We start from the raw sequence: 21990 nt of genomic DNA, 5'->3' as shown, positions 1-21990 counted from the left end.
CCCTACCTGGGGGGATGAAAGAGATGGAACCAAGGACTTTCTACCGTGTGAGACGCTGTTTCCCTGAAGCTGCGGCCTCCCTGACCTTTAAAACAAAAGTGCGCGCGCACGTCTGCCGTGCTCTTCTGCCACTATCAGTCTCCCACACGCACTGCAGCGAATGTGAAAGCCACCGCTGCTCTGCTCACTTGTTAGATTGCAGAAAGGACAGGAGAGGGCGCAGTCCCATCAAGAACAGCCTATGCGCAGCCCACAGTTGTCACTCATCTGTCTGCACATTCTGCCCGCCCTCCCCCTTGCACTTTCGGGGAAGCAAAATACCCAGCGGGTGGGAGCAGGACGGGGCTGTATGCGGCCTCACAGCAAGCCAGTCCTACCAGCTGGTGAAAGCAGACAGAGGACGCAGCCAAGGGGAAACGCCGGCATTCGCGCCTGGACAAGTGAAGCTGAACAGGAATGCCCGGCCGGAAACCGCGTGACTACACCCGGGCTGAACCCCCGTTGAATGAGCGGTACCATCAGGTGCCTGCAGCCCATCGCGGAAAAGCGAAACGGGAATGGCAGAGGGCGCGTACGGCCGAGAGGCGGCCCTTGACAAGATCGGAGCTAGGGAAGACAGCAACGTGAGGTACTGGTTCCTCTCTATTTGGCCCTGGTTAGGCCTCATCTAGAGTATTGCATCCAGTTCTGGGCTCCACAATTCAAGAAGGATGCAGACAAGCTGGAGCGTGTTCAGAGGAGGGCAACCGGGATGATCAGGGGTCTGGAAACAAAGCCCTATGAAGAGAGACTGAAAGAACTGGGCATGTTTAGCCTGGAGAAGAGGAGATTGAGGGGAGACATGAGAGCACTCTTCAAATACTTGAAAGGCTGTCACACAGAGGAGGGCCAGGATCGCTTCTCGATCCTCCCAGAGTGCAGGACACGGAATAATGGGTTCAAGTTAAAGGAAGCCAGATTCCGGCTGGACATCAGGAAAAACTTCCTGACTGTTAGAGCAGTGTGACGGTGGAATCAGTTACCTAGGGAGGTTGTGGGCTCTCCCACAGTAGAGGCCTTCAAGAGGCAGCTGGACAAGCATCTGTCAGGAATGCTTTAGGGTGGATTCCTGCATTGAGCAGGGGGTTGGACTCGATGGCTTTATAGGCTCCTTCCAACTCTGCTATTCTATGATTCTATGATTCTATGAACGTTTCAAGGAAAAGCCAGCTCTCTTCACAAGCGGTCCGGCTCAGTTCGAAGTTCACAAACGGTGGACACGTGCAAGGGCCACGCACACGCTTTGCACGCCATGGTCAATTCTGAGCATCTCTACCCGTGGCAGGGGTGTCTAACTTCTTTCAGCCCGAGGGCTGAATTCCAGTTTTGGTAAAGCTATGGGTGTGTGTGTGGGTGTGTGTGGGTGTGTCTGGGGGCAGAGAAACAAAATCGCAAAAAATACCAACCTCAGCAGCTAAAATAATGCTTAAAGATAAGCACAGTGACTTCGGTTTTTAAAGATATCAAATATTCTCAGCATTGCTAGATCCCGGGGAAGCAATGCCATTTCCATTTTTGGTCCTACGCTTCTCACTGGTGTGGGAATAGGCAGAAGTTCAACCGGTGGAGCTTTTTTTAGCAGCACTGTATCTCCAATTGGGGATGGGGGACTATCTATATCGGTTGAATTTCTGCTTTCTGCAAGCTTGTGCTGAATATCAGCGCTGATTACAGAACTACAGCCACTGGGCAAGTCATTGATGGGACACTGCAGCACAGTTTCTGGAATTTCTCCATTGCTGCGGACTGCAGACAGAGCAGGGGTCGGCAACATGCAGGACAGCTGTGCGTCTCAGGTCTTTTGGGGGTTCGAATCCCCACTTATATACAAAGCTCCCTGGATAACCTTCTGCCACTCATTGCTCAGCCCCACCTACCTCACAAGTCTTGTTGCTAGAATAAAAACAAGAAACTCCCCACGTATGCTGCCCCTTTTGGCGTTTGGAGAAGGCGGGAGGAGAAAAAGTACCATTTTTGAAATGGCGCTGCATCTCATGGCTGGGGCCAGGATTCGTACTCGCTCCCAACCCTGCAATGGCCTCCTCACCCACCTCCATCCTAAGAAGCGAAAGAAGGAACACTCACATTTGCCAATCTGCACGAAGCCCAGGATGATGATCAAGGCGAGGGCCAGGAGCTTCGCGGCCGCAAAGGCATCTTGCACACGGGTGGCGGCTTTGACGCTGTAGCAGTTCACCGCTGTGAGCACCACTGAAAAGAATCAGACCCAAGGGGGAAAGTTAGACAGATTCCCTCCGGAGGACAGCTTGACAGGCACAGGGATACGGAGTGGAGGATAGGGAGGGAAAGCATCACATGGAATTTATTTATTACATTTTTATACCGCCCAATAGCCGAAGCTCTCAAGGGACGCCATGTTAGATGCACGCTCCCAATGCTGGCCATCGAAGTTGTACCTGCAAAACCAGGGGTGTAGGACTTCAAGGCCGGGGACTACGCACAGCTAACCAACCAGCCCACCCGCTCAGGGGCCATGTGCAGCCCGCCCGGGAGCCACCCACAGCTAGCCAGCCAGCCAGCTTGCCTGCCTGACCAGTGGTCGGCCACACCGCCAGCCTACCCACAGCCAGCCACTCTGCACTCCCAGGGGCCACTTCCAGCTGGCCAGCCCACTTTAGGACCGTGCACAGCCAGTCAGTCAGCTTGGGGGTCACGCACAGCCAGCCAGCCCACCCAGCAGGCGGCCACATATGGTCTCCACCCCTAGCCCATATCAGCATCCTAACATTTTGGAATTGCAATTCCAAAATTTTCAATTTTGGAAGGATGTGTCCTCTTAACCCAGTCATGCCCAGGACTACAGTTCAGCATTTGGGGGATGACGGAAGTTGTAGTCCAATGCATCAAGAAACTGCTGCGTTAACTCGTCTCCTCTACAAATAAATTCCCGGAGGACGCACCCCGCCCTCTTCTACTTCTCTTGCTCTATGCAGCCAGACGGAAGAGAGCAAACTCTTCCACCGGCAGGATTGTGACCCTTCCCCTTACTCAACCGATGGGGGAAAAAGTCTTGGTGTTCCTTCCAGAAACCTCTTTTTCTTCTCTAGCTGGGCAACTCTGGAGCAGGACGCAGAGGTTGATTTTATTTAGCTGTTTTTCAGGTCCCAGGCTGACTGGGTGATGTTGTGATGGGAACAGAATGTCCCCCTCCCCTTACAAGACGCAATAAAAAGCTATAAAAGAGGGCGCCCCGGCACTCATCGCCCAGCATATAATTTTCGAGGAATTAAGGAAGGGGAAAGGACCCTCTTTCCAAAGTGTACCTGCACCTCTGTTGCCTCGCACCCCTTTCTTTGCCCATTTTCCCCCTCAATCTGTCTTCCACCACCCTTGCCTCATTTCTCTAACGCGCTCTGAAGCTCTCTCCGCAAGGACAAGGTCCGCATACAGCGCCTAGCACATCTTTAGTGCCAAACACCCATTCGTCTACTCGAATGGGTGCCAGATTCCAGCTGGACATCAGGAAAAACTTCCTGACTGTTAGAGCAGTACGACAATGGAACCAGTGACCTAGGGAGGTTGTGGACTCTCCCACACTAGAGGCGTTCAAGAGGCAGCTGGACCACCATCTGTCAGGGATGCTTTAGGGTGGATTCCTGCATTGAGCAGGGGGTTGGACTCGATGGCCTTGTAGGCCCCTTCCAACTCTGCTGTTCTATGATTCTATGATTGCTTGATACACCCCGAAATTTGCAACCGAGGGAAAGTGTTGCATCATCCCTGGCCAAGACATTGTTCTTGCAGGCAGGATGTCGAGATAAAAGCAGCAGCACATTTCTGATGCAATTAATGCACGTGGAGGTGTGGCGGAGGAGGGAGGGGAATCACCCCGAGACTCCCAAGCAGCCTCTGAGTGTGCTAAATCTAAGAACAGTCCGGCCTCCTCCTCCTCCTCCTCCTCCGGTTTTCAAACTGAATGAATGAATAAATGATTCAACTTCCTCCTTGGGTTCCCGGATGACTGACTCAAAACCAACGGGGCCAGGCAAGAGAGAAAGGCAGTTGCATCATTCACACACACACACACACGCACACTTCCGCTCAGCAGGCTCTGCAGCTGTCACCCCCAGCACCGCTCTTCGAGACTGGAATGGCAGCCAGAAAGGCAGCCAGAAACCGGAGGCGTCTCCCCGGAGGCAGAAAGCAGAGGCCTCACCGCACAAGCAAGAGGCAACTGTAGGCATCTACTAGGACTCCTTTCCCCCAACCTGGCGCCCTCTGGAGGTTTCTGACTACAACTCCCATCATCCCAGGCTGGCCAGGGATGATGGGAGTCAGTCTAAAACATCGGTGGGGGGGATGCGTCAGGTTAGGGAAGGCTGTGTGAGGCTGTTGAATTCACGTGCAAGGTTGCCCCTAGCTCTCTCCAGAAGGGAGAGGAAACAAGCGTTAATTTGTATGGATCGTTATTTCATTTGCCTGGAAGACCCTTGCAGAGTTTCTGTCAGACTATTACCGTATTTCTTCGATTGTAAGACGCCATCGATTGTAAGGCACACACTAATTTCAGTACCACCAACAGAAAAAAAAGCTTTGATTCTAAGAAATAATAAACACACCCACGATTCTAAGACGCACCCCGTTTTTAGAGATGTTTATATGGGGGGAAAAGTGCGTCTTAGAATCGAAGAAATAGGGTATTAAAATGTTTTGAGTGCACGGATCCAAACTCAAACACGCAGAAGAGAAAGGGGGGAAAGTAGCCCGTTGAGTCTGTACTCGCAAAGGTCAGCATGGGGCGGAAACTTGCAGCACAATCCCATCTGCATTTACTCGGAAGGGTTTCATGAGGCTTAAAGGCCACCATGTTTAGCCCCGAACTTCCCCCAAGTGGCTTTGAGCAAGCGCCTCTCAGACCCCAAGCCCTCTTCTCTGCAAATATGGGGATAATATAATTGCAAGGATTGCAACCAGAGAACACCTATAACTCCGGACCCTTGAAGGTGCGACAATGCTACTACTGTAAGAGGTTGACCAAGCATGGTCAGAGCACATCTTTTCCTGAGTAACCACAGCCTCCCCTCACACGTCTGAGGGATGTGCTTCCACATCATCATGGAGACCAGCTGCCTTTAGCTCTCCCTCAACTATCACCTAGCAGCAGCTGCTGAAGGAACAAAAGGTAGCTGAACCACGCAACCAGCTCTGCTGAGACACCAGCTCACTTTGGCTGGCCTTCTCCTGCATTTAGCAGTAGCCATTCTATCAGGCTACCTGAACCACTTCCATCCCAGTAGTGGTAGAGCCCCTGCTTTGCACGGCATGAAGATTTAATCCCCTGCTTGTCCCGGAAGAGCTAGGAAACAACCCTGCCCGAAACCCTGGAGAGCCACTGACACCAGACTCCAAGACACCCTGGTTTCCTATTATGTGAAAGACGGCTCAGATGTCGCGAAAAAGCGAACGGCGACAGACTCCAGTGGGAAGGCCTTCGTTTAAAAGTCTTGTGGTCAAAGAGCGACCCGTGGCCCGAGGTTTAAAAGTTGCCAATGTGAACAGAGGGAAACAAGACGAAGATGCTACTAGGGTGACCCTATGAAAAGGAGGACAGGGCTCCCGTATCTTTAACAGTTGTAGAGAAAAGGGATTTTCAGCAGGTGTCATTTGTATGCATACAGCATCTGGTGAAATCCCCTCTTCATCGCAATAGCTAAAGCTGCAGGTGCCCTCCTCTCTTTTGTATCTGGTCAAGAGCGCAGGAATCCTGCCGCTTTAACTGTTATGATGAAGACAAAATTTCACCAGGTGCTACATGCATTCAAATGACACTTGCTGAAATTCCCTTTTCCATAAAACTTTAAAGATACAAGAGCCCCGTCCTCCTTTTCATATGGTCACCCTAGACGCTACTGTATACAGAGCACAGGTGACCATCACGCAGCTCTGATGCCCCCACAAAATGTTTTTTTTAAAAAGGTGTTTGCAGCAACGCAGTGCCCCAAAGGATTATATTTAGCTTGCAAACAAGCTAAATGTAAACAGTATATTGTTCGGTAGCATTAGCCCGAATTTCAGTGGTAAACCAGTGATTACTGCCTGGGGGCATGAGAAGTCTGAGCCCCGTGGTACTGGGTGAAAGAAAGTGCCCCACCCTTGATGTAGACCAGCCTTCCTCAACCTGGGGCGTTCCAGATGTGTTGGACTGCATCTCCCAGAATGCCCCAGCCAGCTGGCTGGGGCATTCTGGGAGTTGTAGTCCAACACATCTGGAGAACCCCAGGTTGAGGAAGGTTGATGTAGACCATTTAGAGGCGATACACCTTTCATCTCTAAATTTTCCATCTAGCACATGAACCCACCCTTTGTATAGCTCTTGGTTTGCAAAGAACCTGTCCGTCACGTTCAAGACAACTACGTAAAAATTTTCCATTTGAGGTCAACCTAGATGGACATTTAACACGCAGGCTTTCTCCAAGGCAACACTCCTGAGGAAGCTATTGTTTGCTTTGTGGTAAATTAACACCTCCGCAGGGATTTTCCTCAGGACTGGAGCGTGGGAGGGAATAGCTGAATTCCCCCTTCCTGCCAGAAGATGGTAGACATCACTTCAGAAGATGAGGAAGTGAATGAGCCCCTGATGTCGGGGGTGAGATTATTAGGTCTTGTAACTGTGTCTCCAGGGCACATACAAGGATGGCTGGTTCCAGGGTCTGGTCATTGTGTTTGGATCCTTGACTATTGTGGAGCAAACGAACTTCACAGGGAGATTAGGGTGAGAGCCGGCAAATCAAAATTCATCAAAAGGTTCATCAAAAGGTTCAATTCTACTACCAACGGCTTGAATCAGGATAAAGGATTTTTAACACGCTACATGTGTTAATTGGCTCATCTAGTGCCAGGATGTTCACATTATTAGTGACAACTCTGTGGTTAATAACCACTATTAATAATTTGATTGACATATTATTTCATTTCCTTCTGAATTTAATGTCTGGAATTTCCTCACCCCACCCTGCCCCGCAATCTGTAATGTATAAAAACCTGAAACTTTCCGCAATACTTCATGCATCTGAAGTATTGCTATATAATCGATGAAAGCTCCTGCCAGAAAAAAAATGTTAGTCTTTCAGATGCCACAAGGCTCTTTGTTGGGTTTGCTACAGCAGACTAACATGGCTTTCCCTCTGGAAATTGCTCCAATCCTTTTAATTATCAGCCGTCACCTCACAGAATCATAGAATAGTAGAGTTGGAAGGGGCCTACAAGGCCATCGAGTCCAACCCCCTGCTCAATGCAGAAATCCACCCTAAAGCATCCCTAGCAGATGGCTGTCCAGCTGCCTCTTGAAGGCCTCTAGTGTGGGAGAGCCCACAACCTCCCTAGGTAACTGGTTCCATTGTTGTACTGCTCTAACAGTCAGGAAGTTTTTCCTGATGTCCAGCTGGAATCTGGCTTCCTTTAACTTGAGCCTGTTATTCCGTGTCCTGCACTCTGGGAGGATCGAGAAGAGATCCTGGCCCTCCTCTGTGTGACAACCTTTGAAGTATTTGAAGAGTGCTCTCATGTCTCCCCTCAATCTTCTCTTCTCCAGGCTAAAGATGCCCAGTTCTTTCAGTCTCTCTTCATAGGGCTTTGTTTCCAGACCCCTGATCATCCTGGTTGCCCTCCTCTGAACACGCTCCAGCTTCTCTGCTTCCTTGGCACCCAGAACCTTCCCCACTCTCCACAGCTGATCTGGTTTGCGTTTTGCATCATGTCTACCTTGGCCCCAGACTGTTTAGGAAGACGAGAAGAGGGTGGTACTATGAAGGCCCACAAGCAGGATAATTGGAAGTGGGAGATAATTGCTATCAGCGCAGAACAACCCACTGCCACAGTATGCATCAAGAAAGCTGGGTGGGTTTGTGGAAATGGCTGCACTACAGCTCCCGTCCCTCGACAGTAATAATAATTATTTAAAAAAAAGTCGGAACTATAAAATATCGTTTATATGGGTTGTTACTCGCCCTGAGTGCCTTGTGAGGAAAGGCGGGGTATAAATGAGAGGCAGTGTGGTGTAGTGGTTAAAGTGTTGGGCTGGGGAGCTCCGTGTTCAAGTCCCCTCTTGGCCTTGAAGTTCCCTGGGTGACTCTGGGCCAGCCTCACCTACCTCCCAAGGTTGTTGTGAAGATAAAACAGAGAGGAGGAGAAGGATCATGTAAGCTACTTTGGGTTCCTTGCAAGAGGAAAAAGGCAAACCTAAATATAATAATAAAATGAACAAGATCTCATCACAATAAGTAAACAGTGCTGCTGTTTTCATCTGGTTGAGCTTTTATATTGTATTTTATATTATGGTTTTATACTGTTGTTTTATACTTCGAATGTTTTTAATTTTTGTGAACCGCCCAGAGAGCTCAGGCTATTGGGCGGTATAGAAATGTAATAAATAAATAAATAAATAAATAATCTAGAGCCGTTAGCTACTCAAAGAACACTTAAGTCATCTCTATGAGTTTGTCAGTGTACCTCCATAGATTTGACTGGGGGGTGGGGGATGTTCTAAATAAAAGATAGTATGCATGCAGGATGATCAGGGGTCTGGAAACAAAGCCCTATGAAGAGAGCCTGAAAGAACTGGGCATGTTTAGCTTGGAGAAGAGAAGATGGAGGGGAGACATGAGAGCACTCTTCAAATACTTAAAAGGTTGTCACACAGAGGAGGGCCAGGATCTCTTCTCCATCACCCCAGATTGCAGGACACGGAATAATGGGCTCAAGTTAAAGGAAGTCAGATTCCAGCTGGATATCAGGAAAAACTTCCTGACTGTTAGAGCAGTGCGACAATGGAATCAGTTACCTAGGGAGGGTGTGGGATCTCCCACACTAGAGGCCTTCAAGAGGCAGCTGGACAACCCTCTGTCAGGGCTGCTTTAGAGTGGATTCCTGCATTGAGCAGGGGGTTGGACTCGATGGCCTTGTAGGCCCCTTCCAACTCTGCTATTCTGATTCTATGATTCTATGCTTTTGTTTCTTTAAAAGATGATGCACACACATGCCACACAAAGATCTTCTTAGAGGAGGTGATCCCCCACCTTTTTCACACACAGCCACGACAGAACGGACGTCCAACCTGGCAGGTACAAGCTCCAAGCAGCCGTCAGCCCCCTCACCTTACTAACTCGCTCTACAACGCTCAACACACCAGCTTTGTTTTCACCCCCGTGAGTCTACCTTTCGTCTCAAGGCGCTTGTGACCCAGTTTCTAAATCACTGTAATCCCACAGGAAGCAGGTTGCTTCACAGCGTTGAGGATTTTTAAGGGGGTGGGGGGTGGGGAGAGATTGGGAGCAATTTCTAGCCCGAATCCCTTAAGCCAGTTCGGGGATCCTGGCGAGAAAAGGGTGGCGTTCTTTGGTCCGCCGGCCTCACATCTGTAATATGAGTCGTGACAGCTTTGCTGAGAAAGGGGTCCTGCTCATTGTCCAGGACTTCTTATTCTGACCAGAGAGAAGGAAACACTCCCGATGGTGTAAACACAATGCAGGAAACAACTGGAACCAAAGCCTCGGACCTTGGTATCAGGTGTGTCAGAAATGGCAAACAGCCACACAGCGAACACAGGATATACAGTGGCTGTCCAGCACAAGCCTCTTCAGAGTTTTCTCAGAAATTCTTACGTGGAATTTGCTTCTCCGTGCGACCCGGGATGCAACCGAAACACAGAAAACCGCCTTGCACAGAGTCACTGGCGGTCTATCTAGCACGGTATGGCCTACACCAGACTTCTCCGACTGGCGACCTCCAGGTGTGTCGGACTACAGCACCCATAATCCGCAGCCCAGTTGGGGATGATGGGATTTGCAGTCCAAACACACTGGAAAAAAGGTGCTAAATTGGAGAAGGCTGGCTTGACCTAACCGACTGAAGCACTCCGGGGCTTTAGGCAGTTTTTCTCCAGTTCTACCGGCATAGGCCAAGGGTTCACCCTGAGACCTTCTGTATGCACAGTGTCTACTAGTAGCAGGGGTAGGCAAGCTCACTGAGAGCCTAATACAGTTCCATTCCTTTAAAAGTAGGTCGTGCTAGAGGTGTGTGTGTGTATTGACTCCAAACTGGATCAGGTCCAAGATCCTGGGTTACCTTTTCTCTCCCACACCGTTTCCTCCACTTTAAACTCCAGCAACCCAAACCTGACAGTTCCCAAGCCAAATCTGTACTTCTATCGGAGCCATTAGGCCCTCCAAGCTGCTCACTGCCTCTTTTGGCCTACGTCACCAGGCATCTTGTACCAGCCATACTTTCAAGGCCATCCATAGGTGTCCTCCTTTGAAGTTCTTCCTAATTCTAAGGGCGTTACTAGACGAGGCTCTAGCGCGCGTTACCTTCCGCAGTCACGTCGAGGCTTCCAGATGACGTTCACGAGGATCCGCCGTTATCCCGCGGTGAAGCCTCTTTCTCCCGACTTTAAAAAAGTGAGTTTTAGGACGCCTTTTCCTGCTGTCCCGCGGTAATTCGGAGTACGTGTGGGAGGATGTGAGGTCACTGCAGTCCGGACTGGGCAGGAAAAGGCGTGCTAAGGGGGAGTGGTCAGCGGCTTCGGTCAAGCCGCCTCCGCCATTTGCGCGCAGTCCGGCAGCTGGGGCAGCGCGGCGGAGCGGCTTTTTTTTTTTATTTCCCCAGTGACAGTTTGCGCAGGAACGGAGGACCGCAAAAGTGGCTGGTGACTCCTTGCGGTGGGCAGCTACCGTGGCCGCATAATGGCGGTGCTGTACGCTGCCTGTTAGTGTGGGTACCAGGCTGGCAGAGGGCAGAGCTGTTTGTGGGCTGCTGCCATGGCTACGGCCAGATGTGGGTTGGCTCCTTGGGATGGGGCACAGGGCACAGAGGCGGTCATCGCCGCCGACACCTCAGAGGCATGATGGGAGATGTAGGCACAGAGTGGCCATGCAGACGATTGACCTCGGGTCATATGACACCCGCCACGACCCCCATCAGGAAGTGAGCGCATCAATGTTGACCCTCAACAGCACCAGCAGCACTTCGGCTGGCACTGGCACTGCCGCCGCTGCCGCCGCCAGGGCCGGCGGCGGCATCGCTGACGGCTGCGCAAGTTTGCGGTCTTTCGGACGTGCGCAAACCGTGCAGCGAGCGAAAAAAAAAGCCGCGGCAATCAGGCCGGTGTGGCTGCGCAACCGTTCTCGCGGCGGCAGCAGCACAACCGGCGCAAACTTCCGCCACAAATCGAAGGCAGGTGTGGATGATGAGGCGTCACGGCTGAACGGGAAAAGCCGCTTTCACCGCTCCTCAACGACGGAACACCCGGTACGTCTAGCAACGCCCTAAGACTCAGAAGGTGGCAATAAGACAGGGCTTTCTCAGTGGTGGCTCCCCAGCTCTGGAATGCCCTCCCAAGGGAAGCTTGCCTGGCGCCCACATTGCTATCTTTCTGGTGCCCGACGAAGGCTTTCCTGCTCTTCCTGACTTTTAAAATCCTTTAGGGTGCAATCCTATGCAAGTTTGGAACTGGCTGGGGTATACTGGAATGCGATATACATGCATACGATGGCACCCTTACAATCTTTTAAGACTTTTGCACTTTATTATTTTAATCCCTGCAATCTGGTTTCACCTTATAACTGACATTCTCTGCTGTGTTGGCTTGTTTATGAGGCATTTAAGAAATGTAATCAATAGAATCAATCAATCAATTCTTGAAAGGGTTGAAGAGACCCTCTTCTCACACATCCCTCTCTTTCTCCCCACTGTTTTAGGGACAGAGGAAGAGGTGGGGGGAGGGGGAGAGACGGTGGGCTTCCTGGCAAGTCACGAAGACCCAAAACTGGCCAGCCGATAGATCTAGTTGCCAACCAGCGCTTTGGGAAGTTACCAGTTTGCAGTGTGAAATCTTGCATTGCCTACGGACAGATGTTGTAGTGGACAGGAACGCTGATGCAAATCTCCGGGACTCGGGACCCCCCACATGCCATCAGGGGACGAATGACACGGGAACTAAGCAGCAAAAGGATCGTCACTCAAAAGTCAACCGAGTCCCTAATATGGTCAAGGCAGAACCTCCGCTCCCTGGAAACGCACAAATATTTACGGGCCTCGGGATGGTGATTTAAGTCCTGAGCTGCAAGACTCATGAATTTTGAAAAGAGAGGAGATTACGGGTGCAATTCAAATCTTGCCTTGGCCGAGCCCATATAAAGCACTTTCAAGTGGCCTGCTAAAAGGAATAAACAAAGGGAATTGTTTGAGAAAGTGCTACAGGTACAAAGTCTGCTTGAGGAGGCAGTGACAGAATCCCTCGAAAAGCCTGTCGTGACTGGGATGGGGCCGAAGAGGACGATGAGCCTATTTAGGGGAGGGTACGGGGTGGGGAGAAGACACAGGACACAATGTGAGAGAGCCGGTGTGGTGCAGTGGTTAGAGCATTCAAATCAGACTTGGGTGATCCAGGTTCTAGTCCCCACTCAGCCATGAGGCTCAGTGGGTGAGTTCGGGCCCGTCACTGACTCTCAGCTTAACCTACCTCACACGGTTGTTGTTGTGAGGAGGAAAAAGGCTTGGAGGCATAGTGGTAGATCACATGCGTGGCATGCAGATAGTGCTAGGTTCAATCCTTAGCATCTCCAGTTAAAAAAGATGAGCCAACAGTGCGCGTGAGGTACTGGTTCTTCTCTATTCGGCCCTGGTTAGGCCTCATCTAGAGTATTGCGTCCAGTTCTGGGCTCCACAATTCAAGAAGGACGCAGACAAGCTGGAGGGGGTTCAGAGGAGGGCAACCAGGATGATCAGGGGTCCGGAAACAAAGCCCTATGAAGAGAGACTGAAACAACTGGGCATCTTTAGCCTGGAGAAGAGAAGATTGAGGGGAGACATGAGAGCCCTCTTCAAAGACTTAAAAGGTTGTCACACAGAGGAGGGCCAAGATCTCTTCTCGATCCTCCCAGAGTGCAGGACACGGAATAACGGGCTCAAGTTAAAGGAAGCCAGCTGGACATCAGGAAAAACTTTCTGACTGTTAGAGCAGTACGACAATGGAACCAGTTACCTAGGAAGGTTGTGGGCTCTCCCACAGTAGAGGCCTTCAAGAGGCAGCTGGACAACCATCTGTCAGGGATGCTTTAGGGTGGATTCCTGCATTGAGCAGGGGGTTGGACTTGATGGCCTTATAGGACCCTTCCAACTCTACTATTCTATAATTCTAAGAATTAGGCAGCAGCAGATGTGGAAAGACTGCTGCCAGTCAGAGACAATATTAGGCTAGAAAGACCATCCATCTGGCCTGGTTGAAGGCAGTTTCCCAAGTCTGAAGGAGTTTCTGTTTTGTTCGTAGCAAGGGGATGGTTGTAGGAGCTGACTCATTGCCGATGTATTTAGGACCCGTCGTGGGAGCCCTGGGAAAATTAGTGGATTTCCAAAGTATAAACAGTGAAATTTCTTCTATGTATCATCCAGTCAGAGTGGGGAAAGAAAAGACACAGCGTAGTTTAAGGAGGCAATAAACACGTTTCCAGCAGGGCAATCCCTCCAGAGAGCTGCCATTTCTCCCATGCGTTTGGGGAGGCTCTGAGCAGCAGACAACAAAATGTGGTCAAGAGAGTTGTTTTCCTGGGGAAGTGTTAGCTGGGGGGGGGAGCTATTTGGGGGGGAACTTTCAATAACGACACAGCAACAGGAAAGGAAAGGAGGCCAAGTTGACTTGGTACCACCTAGGAAGGTAATGTGGGCCAGAAGCGTTTGCTCTGTACACACACCAGGCCTGGACACCGGCCAAATCCATTATTAAACAAGGGCATGAGACAAATGTTGGTTTTGAGGAGTAAGGCAAAAGCCTTCCAAGTACCGAAATGAAGATCAAAACACTTCTGACGTTCAAGTCTAAGTGCTGTTTTGCAAATTCTCCTCTCCCTCCCACACACCAGCGATGTGATGTCCGTGCTGGGTCAGCAGCTGGCAGCCCGCAGGCAGAATCTGGCCGAAGAAAAGCCACCGGCTGGCCCTAAAAACCATGGTCAACAGCACATCTCTTTGCCAGTCCAACACCAGCCGGTTTTCCCAATCAGCTGCTTCCACTGTTATAATAAGCCAGCCAGAACACAGGGAGGACGAACCTGCGTAAGCCTAGGACTAGAAAGAGGGTAAAACCATGCAGAAGTCACGTGTGTCGTTGCTGAGCAACCAAGCCATTGTCTCCTATTGATTCCTGCGATAATCCAGCGGCAATATGGGACCACATGTCGTTGCGTGGCAACAGCATAAATCCCCAACCGCTCCTGCCATGCATCTGCCTTGTCTCTCCCTGATCAGTTTATGGTTAGCTGTGCCAGGCAAGGAATAGGGTCACAACACCACAGGGGATGTCCAGGTGTGTTTGGGAGAGGCTGGCCTGCCCTTCCAACTTGGGATCGCCACATGTGGAACCTCAATCAGGACTCTGGGGCAGCGTCCTATAGATAGGACAGGCTTTTCACTGGAACTTGTGCGCAAGGCTTAGACTTGACAACTTGTGGGTGGGGTGGGGGTGTGTGGATGTATTTTGGGGCAGCAGAAGGGGACGGACTCCAGGGTTGACAAAGCTGCTGAACTTCATTTGTAAAAGTCTTGGATTTTACTCCTGGCCAATGCACAGGGAGGCTACTTACCTCTTCATTCTTTCAGTTTTTATGAACCACGTTAACTTGTTTTTAGATCTTTGCACTGTTGCTGGCTTTGACCCTGTTTATTTATCTTAACTTAGATTTTATTCTGATTTTTAAATGAAAGTTTTTATATATTATGTTTTACTAGGTTTGCATTTTATGATGTTAAAGTTTGTCTTGTGAACCGCCCGGAGAGGTTCGTCTATTGGCTGGAATACAAATGCAAAAAAATAAAATTAAAAAAGGTATATACAAGGATCTCTTCTCGATCCTCCCAGAGTGCAGGACACGGAATAATGGACTCAAGTTAAAGGAAGCCAGATTCCAGCTGGACATCAGGAAAAACTTCCTGACTGTTAGAGCAGTGCGACAATGGAATCAGTTACCTAGGGAGGTTGTGGGCTCTCCCACACTAGAGGCCTTCAAGAGGCAGCTGGACAAGCATCTGTCCTGGATGCTTTAGGGTGGATTCCTGCATTGAGCAGGGGGTTGGACTCGATGGCCTTGTAGGCCCCTTCCAACTCTGCCATTCTATGATTCTATTATTCTATCTGTCTTAATTCACGGGAGATTTCTCCTGCTGAAATTGGCAGCGCTTCATTCCAACAAGGGCCATAGCTAGACCTAAGGTTTATCCCTGGATCGTCCAGGGGTCAAACCTGTTCATCTAGGTGACACACAGGGGATGCGAACCCTGGATGATCCCAGGATAAACCTTAGGTCTAGCTGTGGCCAAGGTGTTTCCTTCGTAAGCACATGCTGAGGCAAAAGAGGATTTATACCAAGTGGATTGGGCCCTGTGTTCATTAGCAGGCAAGGGCTGGAGTGATAGTGAAGAAAAAATGATGACCTTTTTTGGTGGGCCTATATATAAAGAACAGGTAACTGATATTCCTACAGCCAGGTGTATTTAGTTTGTTTTTGTACACATGCTTGCAACACAAGACAGTGATCCTAAGCATGTTTACATGGAAGGAAGCCACCCTTGACATCACTGGGACTTACTTCCAAGTAGCACGTTTCGGTTCCAGGCGTCAATGTCGGCTCTGGGCCAGAACCTCTTCTTCTAAAGCGCTTGAAGGCAAGGAAGAGCCTTGGATCACTAACCTCAAATCGTCAAGTCTAGGAACAGGTAACGGGAGGTTGAAATAATCCCTCTGCGCTACATAAGAAATTTCCCTGCTCACTCGAGCATGTAAGTTAATGGCAAAGGGAGAATGGAGAACAGCATCGAAAGGCACCAATTAGCCAAGGAAAAAAACATCCATAAATCCACAGCAGGGTACAATAATCTTCCCAAACAAAGGCACAACATATAGGAGGATTTAACTCAAAGCCCTGAAAGGAAAAGAAAAGGAAAATCTCTAAAACAGCAGTCTTGGGGGAATAAACTTAAAAACAGCCACAGCAGTACCACTCTCAAATGGCAACAGAGGACAGGGCCTTTTCAGTGGTGGCCCCCCAATTATAGAATGATCTCCCCGAAGAGGCTCGCCTGGCGCCAACATTGTTATCTTTTCTCTTCTCCCAGGCAGTTAACAACATATGCTGAGTTTTTTTTTAAAAAAAAAACTGACCCCAGAATAGTCTTTTTAAATGGATATTGTCTGTTTTTATGCTTTTCATGGTTTTAAATTTTGTATATTTGTTTTTAATGTTCACTGTTTTAATCTTTGTAAAGCGCCCAGAGAGCTTCGGCTATGGGGCGGTATATAAATGTAGTAAAATAAATAAATAAAATGATCCAAGTTCCTCATGTGCCCAAAAGAACTGGCCATCAGCAAAGAAAACGGCGCCTCCAAAACTATTATTACCTGTGGGAAGGGAGGACAAAAGCCACCTGGCACATCAGCAAGAGAGCAGAGGCTGGAACACAGCAGAATTTGCACCCTGTTCCCGCTCCGTCAAACTATTAAAAAGGAAGCTGCAGGAGCTTTAACAACTCTTCCACTTGGCCCGTGCTTGCTCCAGTACGCAATACGTAAAGTTTGCATGGCACTTTCAAAGCCCTTCTTATGAAGAGAGGTAGCAGTGAACGCCTCTTTACAGCAAAGTGTGGTTCCACCCTGCCTAGAGACGGCGGTGGGTGGTGGTAAGACCTCTGCTCAAAAAACCCTCCCTGAACCCCACCGTACTGGATCACTTCCAGCCAGGCTCCAACCTTCAATTCTTAGGCAAGATGCTGGAGTGTGTGATGGTTTCTCACCTCCAGGGGGTTCTGGATGAAGCGGATCACCGAGATCTGTTTCAACCTGGCTCCAGACCGATTTCATCGCCTTGGTGGATGATCTACGCCAGTGGTTCCCAAAGTGGGCGGTACCGGGGGCGGTAGGATTGCATTGGGGGGCGCTAAGAAGCAAAAGGGCGGCAGGGGGGCGCTTGAGGTGGTCTTTTCTGAAAAGCGCCTCTCCAGAAGGTCTTAAAACCCGGGGACATTTTTATGGGAGAAGGTAGTTTGGTCCCAAGCCATATAGGGGAAGAATCCACACATGTATTAATACTGTTTAAGAAGAGTCCTTTTAATGGTGAATTGAAATGTTTCAAAAGCACCAGAACACTAATGAAGAGACATGCCCTGCTTGGTGTGCCCCGCCACGCCAGCTGCAAAACAGAGGCATTCGTTCTCTTTTCCCTCCCTCCCTTGGCAAGTCTGCGGCGCTGCAGCAGGTGCTTCGGATTTTGAATAAATATTCAATTAATTGTTAATGTTTTGAATTTTATTGTTATTATCTTCCTTAGTGGGTCATTGAAAACCGCTATTCTGAAAAATGATTTTTATAGTGTAGGGTAGGGGGGCACTGGGCATGAGTTTGTGGAACTAAGGGGGCGGTTACCTGAAAAGGTTTGGGAACCACTGATCTACACCAAGGACTGGGCAGGGGTCGTGTGTCCCTTTTGGTTCTCCTCAGCGGCCTTTGATACTATTGAGCGTGGCATCCTTCTGAGGCGTCTCTCTGGGGCGGGACTGGGAAGCACCGTTCTAGTGGTTCCATCCTTCTTGGAGGAGCGATGTTAGAAGATGGTGCTGGGGGATTCGTGGTCAACACTCTGACCACAGAATCATAGAGTTGGAAGGGGCCTATAAGGCCATCGAGTCCAACCCCTGCTCAATGCAGGAATCCACCTTGAAACATCCCATTGGCCTGTGAGATCCCTCAGGGTTCCATCTTGTCCCACATGCTGTTTAACATATACACGAAACCACTGGAAGAAGTTGTCCAGTTTTGGGTTTTGGTCAGTGGTGGCTCCAATTGTGCATCCGTTCTGGGTTTTGCTCATAACTATCCAGGACTCTAGAGGAGGAGCTATCCAAAGTGCTGAGCCTATTTTGGGGGTGGGCGGAAACCCAGAATGCATGCAGAGCCCCATCGAAATCGGAGCCACCCGTCTGCACTGGTTCCAGTGCTACCAGGATGTTGATGACACCTAGCTTTATCTCCATCAAAAAATTAATTCTAGGAATCCGGGCAGATTTCTGAGAGTGAACTATTAGATATCACGGAAGCCAGGACTTCTAATGCAATCGTAAATCTTTTGCGTGAGAGATCTGAAGGTGAGGTCCAGTGATCCAGAACCATTTGTAACCTGTCAAAAGATTGAACCAGAACCAGAAAAAAAAAATACTAGAGATACTAGAACTCTCACTAGAGATGCCAGAGCTATTAAACGAGTGGAAACATAGCACACACCTGCAGTTGCAAGTGACCAACCTATACAGGTGATATCTTGCTCTGTTATACCAACTGGTATAGTGGAGCCACAGGGACACTGATGTAAATCTGCCACCCGCCTCAGACTTCGCTGTTCCCTCTGAGCTTAGCTGGAAGCCTCACAGTTGCTGGGTTTACGGTGTCAATTTTCCCACCAATAACACAGAATCATAGAATAGTAGAGTTGGAAGGGGCCTACAAGGCCATCGGGTCCAACCCCCTGCTCAATGCAGGAATCTACCTTAAAACATCCCTGACAGATGCTTGTCCAGCTGCCTCTTGAAGGCCTCTAGTGTGGGAGAGCCCACCACCTCCCTAGGTCATTGGTTCCATTGTTGTACTGCTCTAACAGTCAGGAAGTTTTTCCTGATGTCCAGCCGGAATCTGGTTTCCTGTAACTTGAGCCCATTAGTCCATGTCCTGCATTCTGGGATGATCGAGAAGAGATCCTGGACCTCCACTGTGTGACAACCTTTCAAGTCCTTGAAGAGTGCTATCATGGCCAGCGGTCAAACCTGTTCATCTAGGTGACACACAGGGGATCCAGTGCTCAGGCAGGGGATAAACCTTAGGTCTAGCAGTGGCCCAAGTCTCCCCTCAATCTTCTCTTCTCTAGGCTAAACATGCCGTTATTTCAGTCTCTCGTCATAGGGCTTTGGAACGCCTCCTCCTGTATGTACCTGCCCAGACCCTAAGGTCATCCTCAGGAGTCCTTCTCCACAAGCCCCTGCCAAAGGAAGTAAGGCAGGTGGCTACCAGGAGGAGGGCCTTCTCTGCTGTGGCACCCCGGCTGTGGAATGAGCTCCCTAAGGAGGTTCACTTGGCACCTACATTATATGCTTTAGACGCCAGGTGAAGACCTTTTTATTCTCCCAGCATTTTAACAATCTATAAATAAATTTTAACTTGGTGTTTTAAATTTGTAATTTTGCATTGCTGCTATTGAGCTTTTATATTGTATTTTATATTATGGTTTTATACTGTTGATTTATACTTTGAATGTTTTTAATTTTTGTGAACCGCCCAGAGAGCTCTGGCTATTGGGCGGTATAGAAATGTAATTAATAAAATAAATAAGTAAATAAATAAATATCCTGGTTGCCCTCCTCTGAACACGCTCCAGCTTGTCTGCATCCTTCATCCTGTTCAGATGACACATGAAGACACGGTGGTTAAGCATTTTGAGATGACACATTAAACCACAGTGCTTAAGCACCATGCCTTAGTGTATTGCGTGAACCATTCCTTACCATGGTGGCTACATAACCACAGTTTAGACACGCCCACTAACCGTTTGCTGCCAAAGAGTTAGCAGCCTAACCGTGGTTTAGCGTGTTGTCTGAACAGGCCCATTGTTTCCTGTTGTAACGCAAATTCTTTTGGGGTGGCCTGCTTCTGAATGGACAATCCAGACCCATTCACTTTAAGAAAGACCTGCTCCCAGCGGAGATGAAAACAGCTAGAGCTGGGTTGCCGAAATGGATCAACACAGCAGCCTGCAATTTTTGACTCTCCTTGAGGTTATGGCTACAGAGATAGTCATGATGAGCACCTGCACTTCAAAATGTACTACATCACACCGTTGGCTACACCGCTCATTAGCAGATTCAGGTGTACGAAACCGGTGGAAGGAACCACTGAAATTGTATCGTTGCGCAAGTTGAATAAATATGTAATTTGTGTTCCAATTTACAGGTTTCGAAGGACTGCAAATTCCAAGCTGGGGGAGGCGTGCATGTAAGGCTTGAGTGCATTTTTTTTCATCTGAGTGAGAGGGTTGTGGCAAGTATGAAATCTTGGTGTCAGATGGTGAAACTGACTAAGCAGGCTGAAGGTTTTGGAGGAGACACCAGCTGGTCACAGCAACTTGTCAATTACAATATTACCATAACCTTGTGATTAATCATTTATGGATCCCCCACCCTCAGGGGTATTTATTTATTTATTTATTTATTACATTTCTATACCGCCCAATAGCCGAAGCTCTCTGGGCGGTTCACAAAAATTAAAATCATAGTAAAACAATCAACAGGTTAAAAGCACAAATACACAATACAATATAAAAATATTCCTATATTTTGCATATTTCTATACATTACATTGTGTGCTTGTGTTCTTTTTGTTTGCTTTCCATCTGTAAATATTTAACCCTGTTCATTTATACTTGCTAATTATAAATTTATTCCAAAGTTCATGTTGCATTTACTTCTTGTCTTAAGTGGGAGTGAGAACTAAATCTAGCATCAACCGAGGTCACAGTATCACATCACATCAACTGGGGTTATGTCTCTTTCCCCAATGGTCATCACCAGCAGCCATTCAAGCAGGTTGTAACAGAGTGAAATGGGAAGGGAAGCTGGGTCATTCAATTATTATTATTATTATTATTATTATTATTATTATTATTATTAATTATTCCACCAGCCCTGCTGAAGGACCATTCATTTTTCCTCTGCCCTCCTTAACCTCTTTTCCTGTGTGCTGTTTTTATTTAGACTGTAAGCCTGCAAGCAGCGAATGTCTCATTTTATGGATTATACATAACCTGCTCTTGGAGTCTTTTTGGCTGAGTAATGGGATAAAAATACTTTCAATAACTAAATATACTCAACCTATTGCAGGTGCTGTGTTGGTCCACTAAAATCATCATCATCATCCAGAAGCCCTAGTTGGGCAATAATTTTGGTAACATTTCAGTGGGCCCTAAGAACAATATTAACGTACTACAGCTCTGGGATTTTGTTCCACCTTCCAGGATTGTTGTGGATGATAAAATTGGGAGTGGGGTGGGGGAGGACCGTAAACATTGCCCTTTCAGCTTTTGGGAGGACAGATGGGATAAAAATAAATTCTGAGAAGAAAATCAAGCTATTTATCAAGCCGTGTTCCTCCACTTCACACCAAGCCATGAAATTTAACTGCTCAAACCCTCATTCCCCTGCCCCCTTCTTCAGAACAAAATGTCAATACAGCCCCTAAGAGCCCAACTTCCCCCCCCCCCACTCTACATTCTTTTCTTTGAACGTGGCTCAAGTCGACAAACCCGCTGTTACGGCCTGGGAAAGCTGGGAAAAGCACATTTGACAAGTGTTAAGTATCTGAGAGGGAAAGGAGGTTAAAGACATAAGAGCAGCTAAGACTCTACATCGTGAACCTGTTTATTGCTGCTGCATGAGATAATCCAGGCAGATGCCAAGAAGGGAGCCTGCAGCCCAAACATTGCACAATATGAAGCCGCTTTGCCATTTCTAGACAAGCCGGTTTTGTTGACAGTGCTCAGCACCCAAGAATTCCCCAGCCTGGTGCTCTCCAGATGTGCTAGACTACGGCCATTCTGGTCACAGACACACTGCTGATCCATTGCAAAAAGGCCCCCAAGTTACAATTTCGGTCTCCTGTGTGTCAGTTGCTGGGAGGTGCCTGTAAGATTTACTGGGGCAGGACCAGAGGTAATGATAGCGCTTCTGCTTTGCATGCATAAGTTCCCAAGTTCAATCCAGGCACCTCTAGCTGAAAGGATCAGGTGGCAGGTAATAGAGAGACCTTCTTTTGCCTCTGAGGCCAGAGAGCCACGGCCAGTCGATACCGGGCGAGATGAACAAATAGCCTGGTGGAAGGTAGCTGCCAAGATACCCCTACGAAAATCCTCA

At 48.7% G+C, this 21990-nt stretch overlaps 1 protein-coding gene across 1 annotated transcript in view; it reads right to left on the bottom strand.

Annotated features, from left to right (window-relative positions):
- Window positions 1-21990, bottom strand: part of SLC7A5 (solute carrier family 7 member 5) — a 56639-nt gene that overhangs the window by 30697 nt on the left and 3952 nt on the right. Inside the window, exon 2 of the mRNA XM_063140870.1 lies at window positions 2125-2250. Within this exon, the coding sequence (XP_062996940.1) occupies window positions 2125-2250 (126 nt within the window). The remainder of the gene's footprint in view (window positions 1-2124; window positions 2251-21990) is intronic.

Source organism: Elgaria multicarinata, chromosome 14 (assembly GCF_023053635.1).
Source record: "Elgaria multicarinata webbii isolate HBS135686 ecotype San Diego chromosome 14, rElgMul1.1.pri, whole genome shotgun sequence".
In the NCBI taxonomy this organism is placed as follows: Eukaryota; Metazoa; Chordata; class Lepidosauria; order Squamata; family Anguidae; genus Elgaria; species Elgaria multicarinata.
This window is presented reverse-complemented; position numbering and strand designations above follow the sequence as displayed.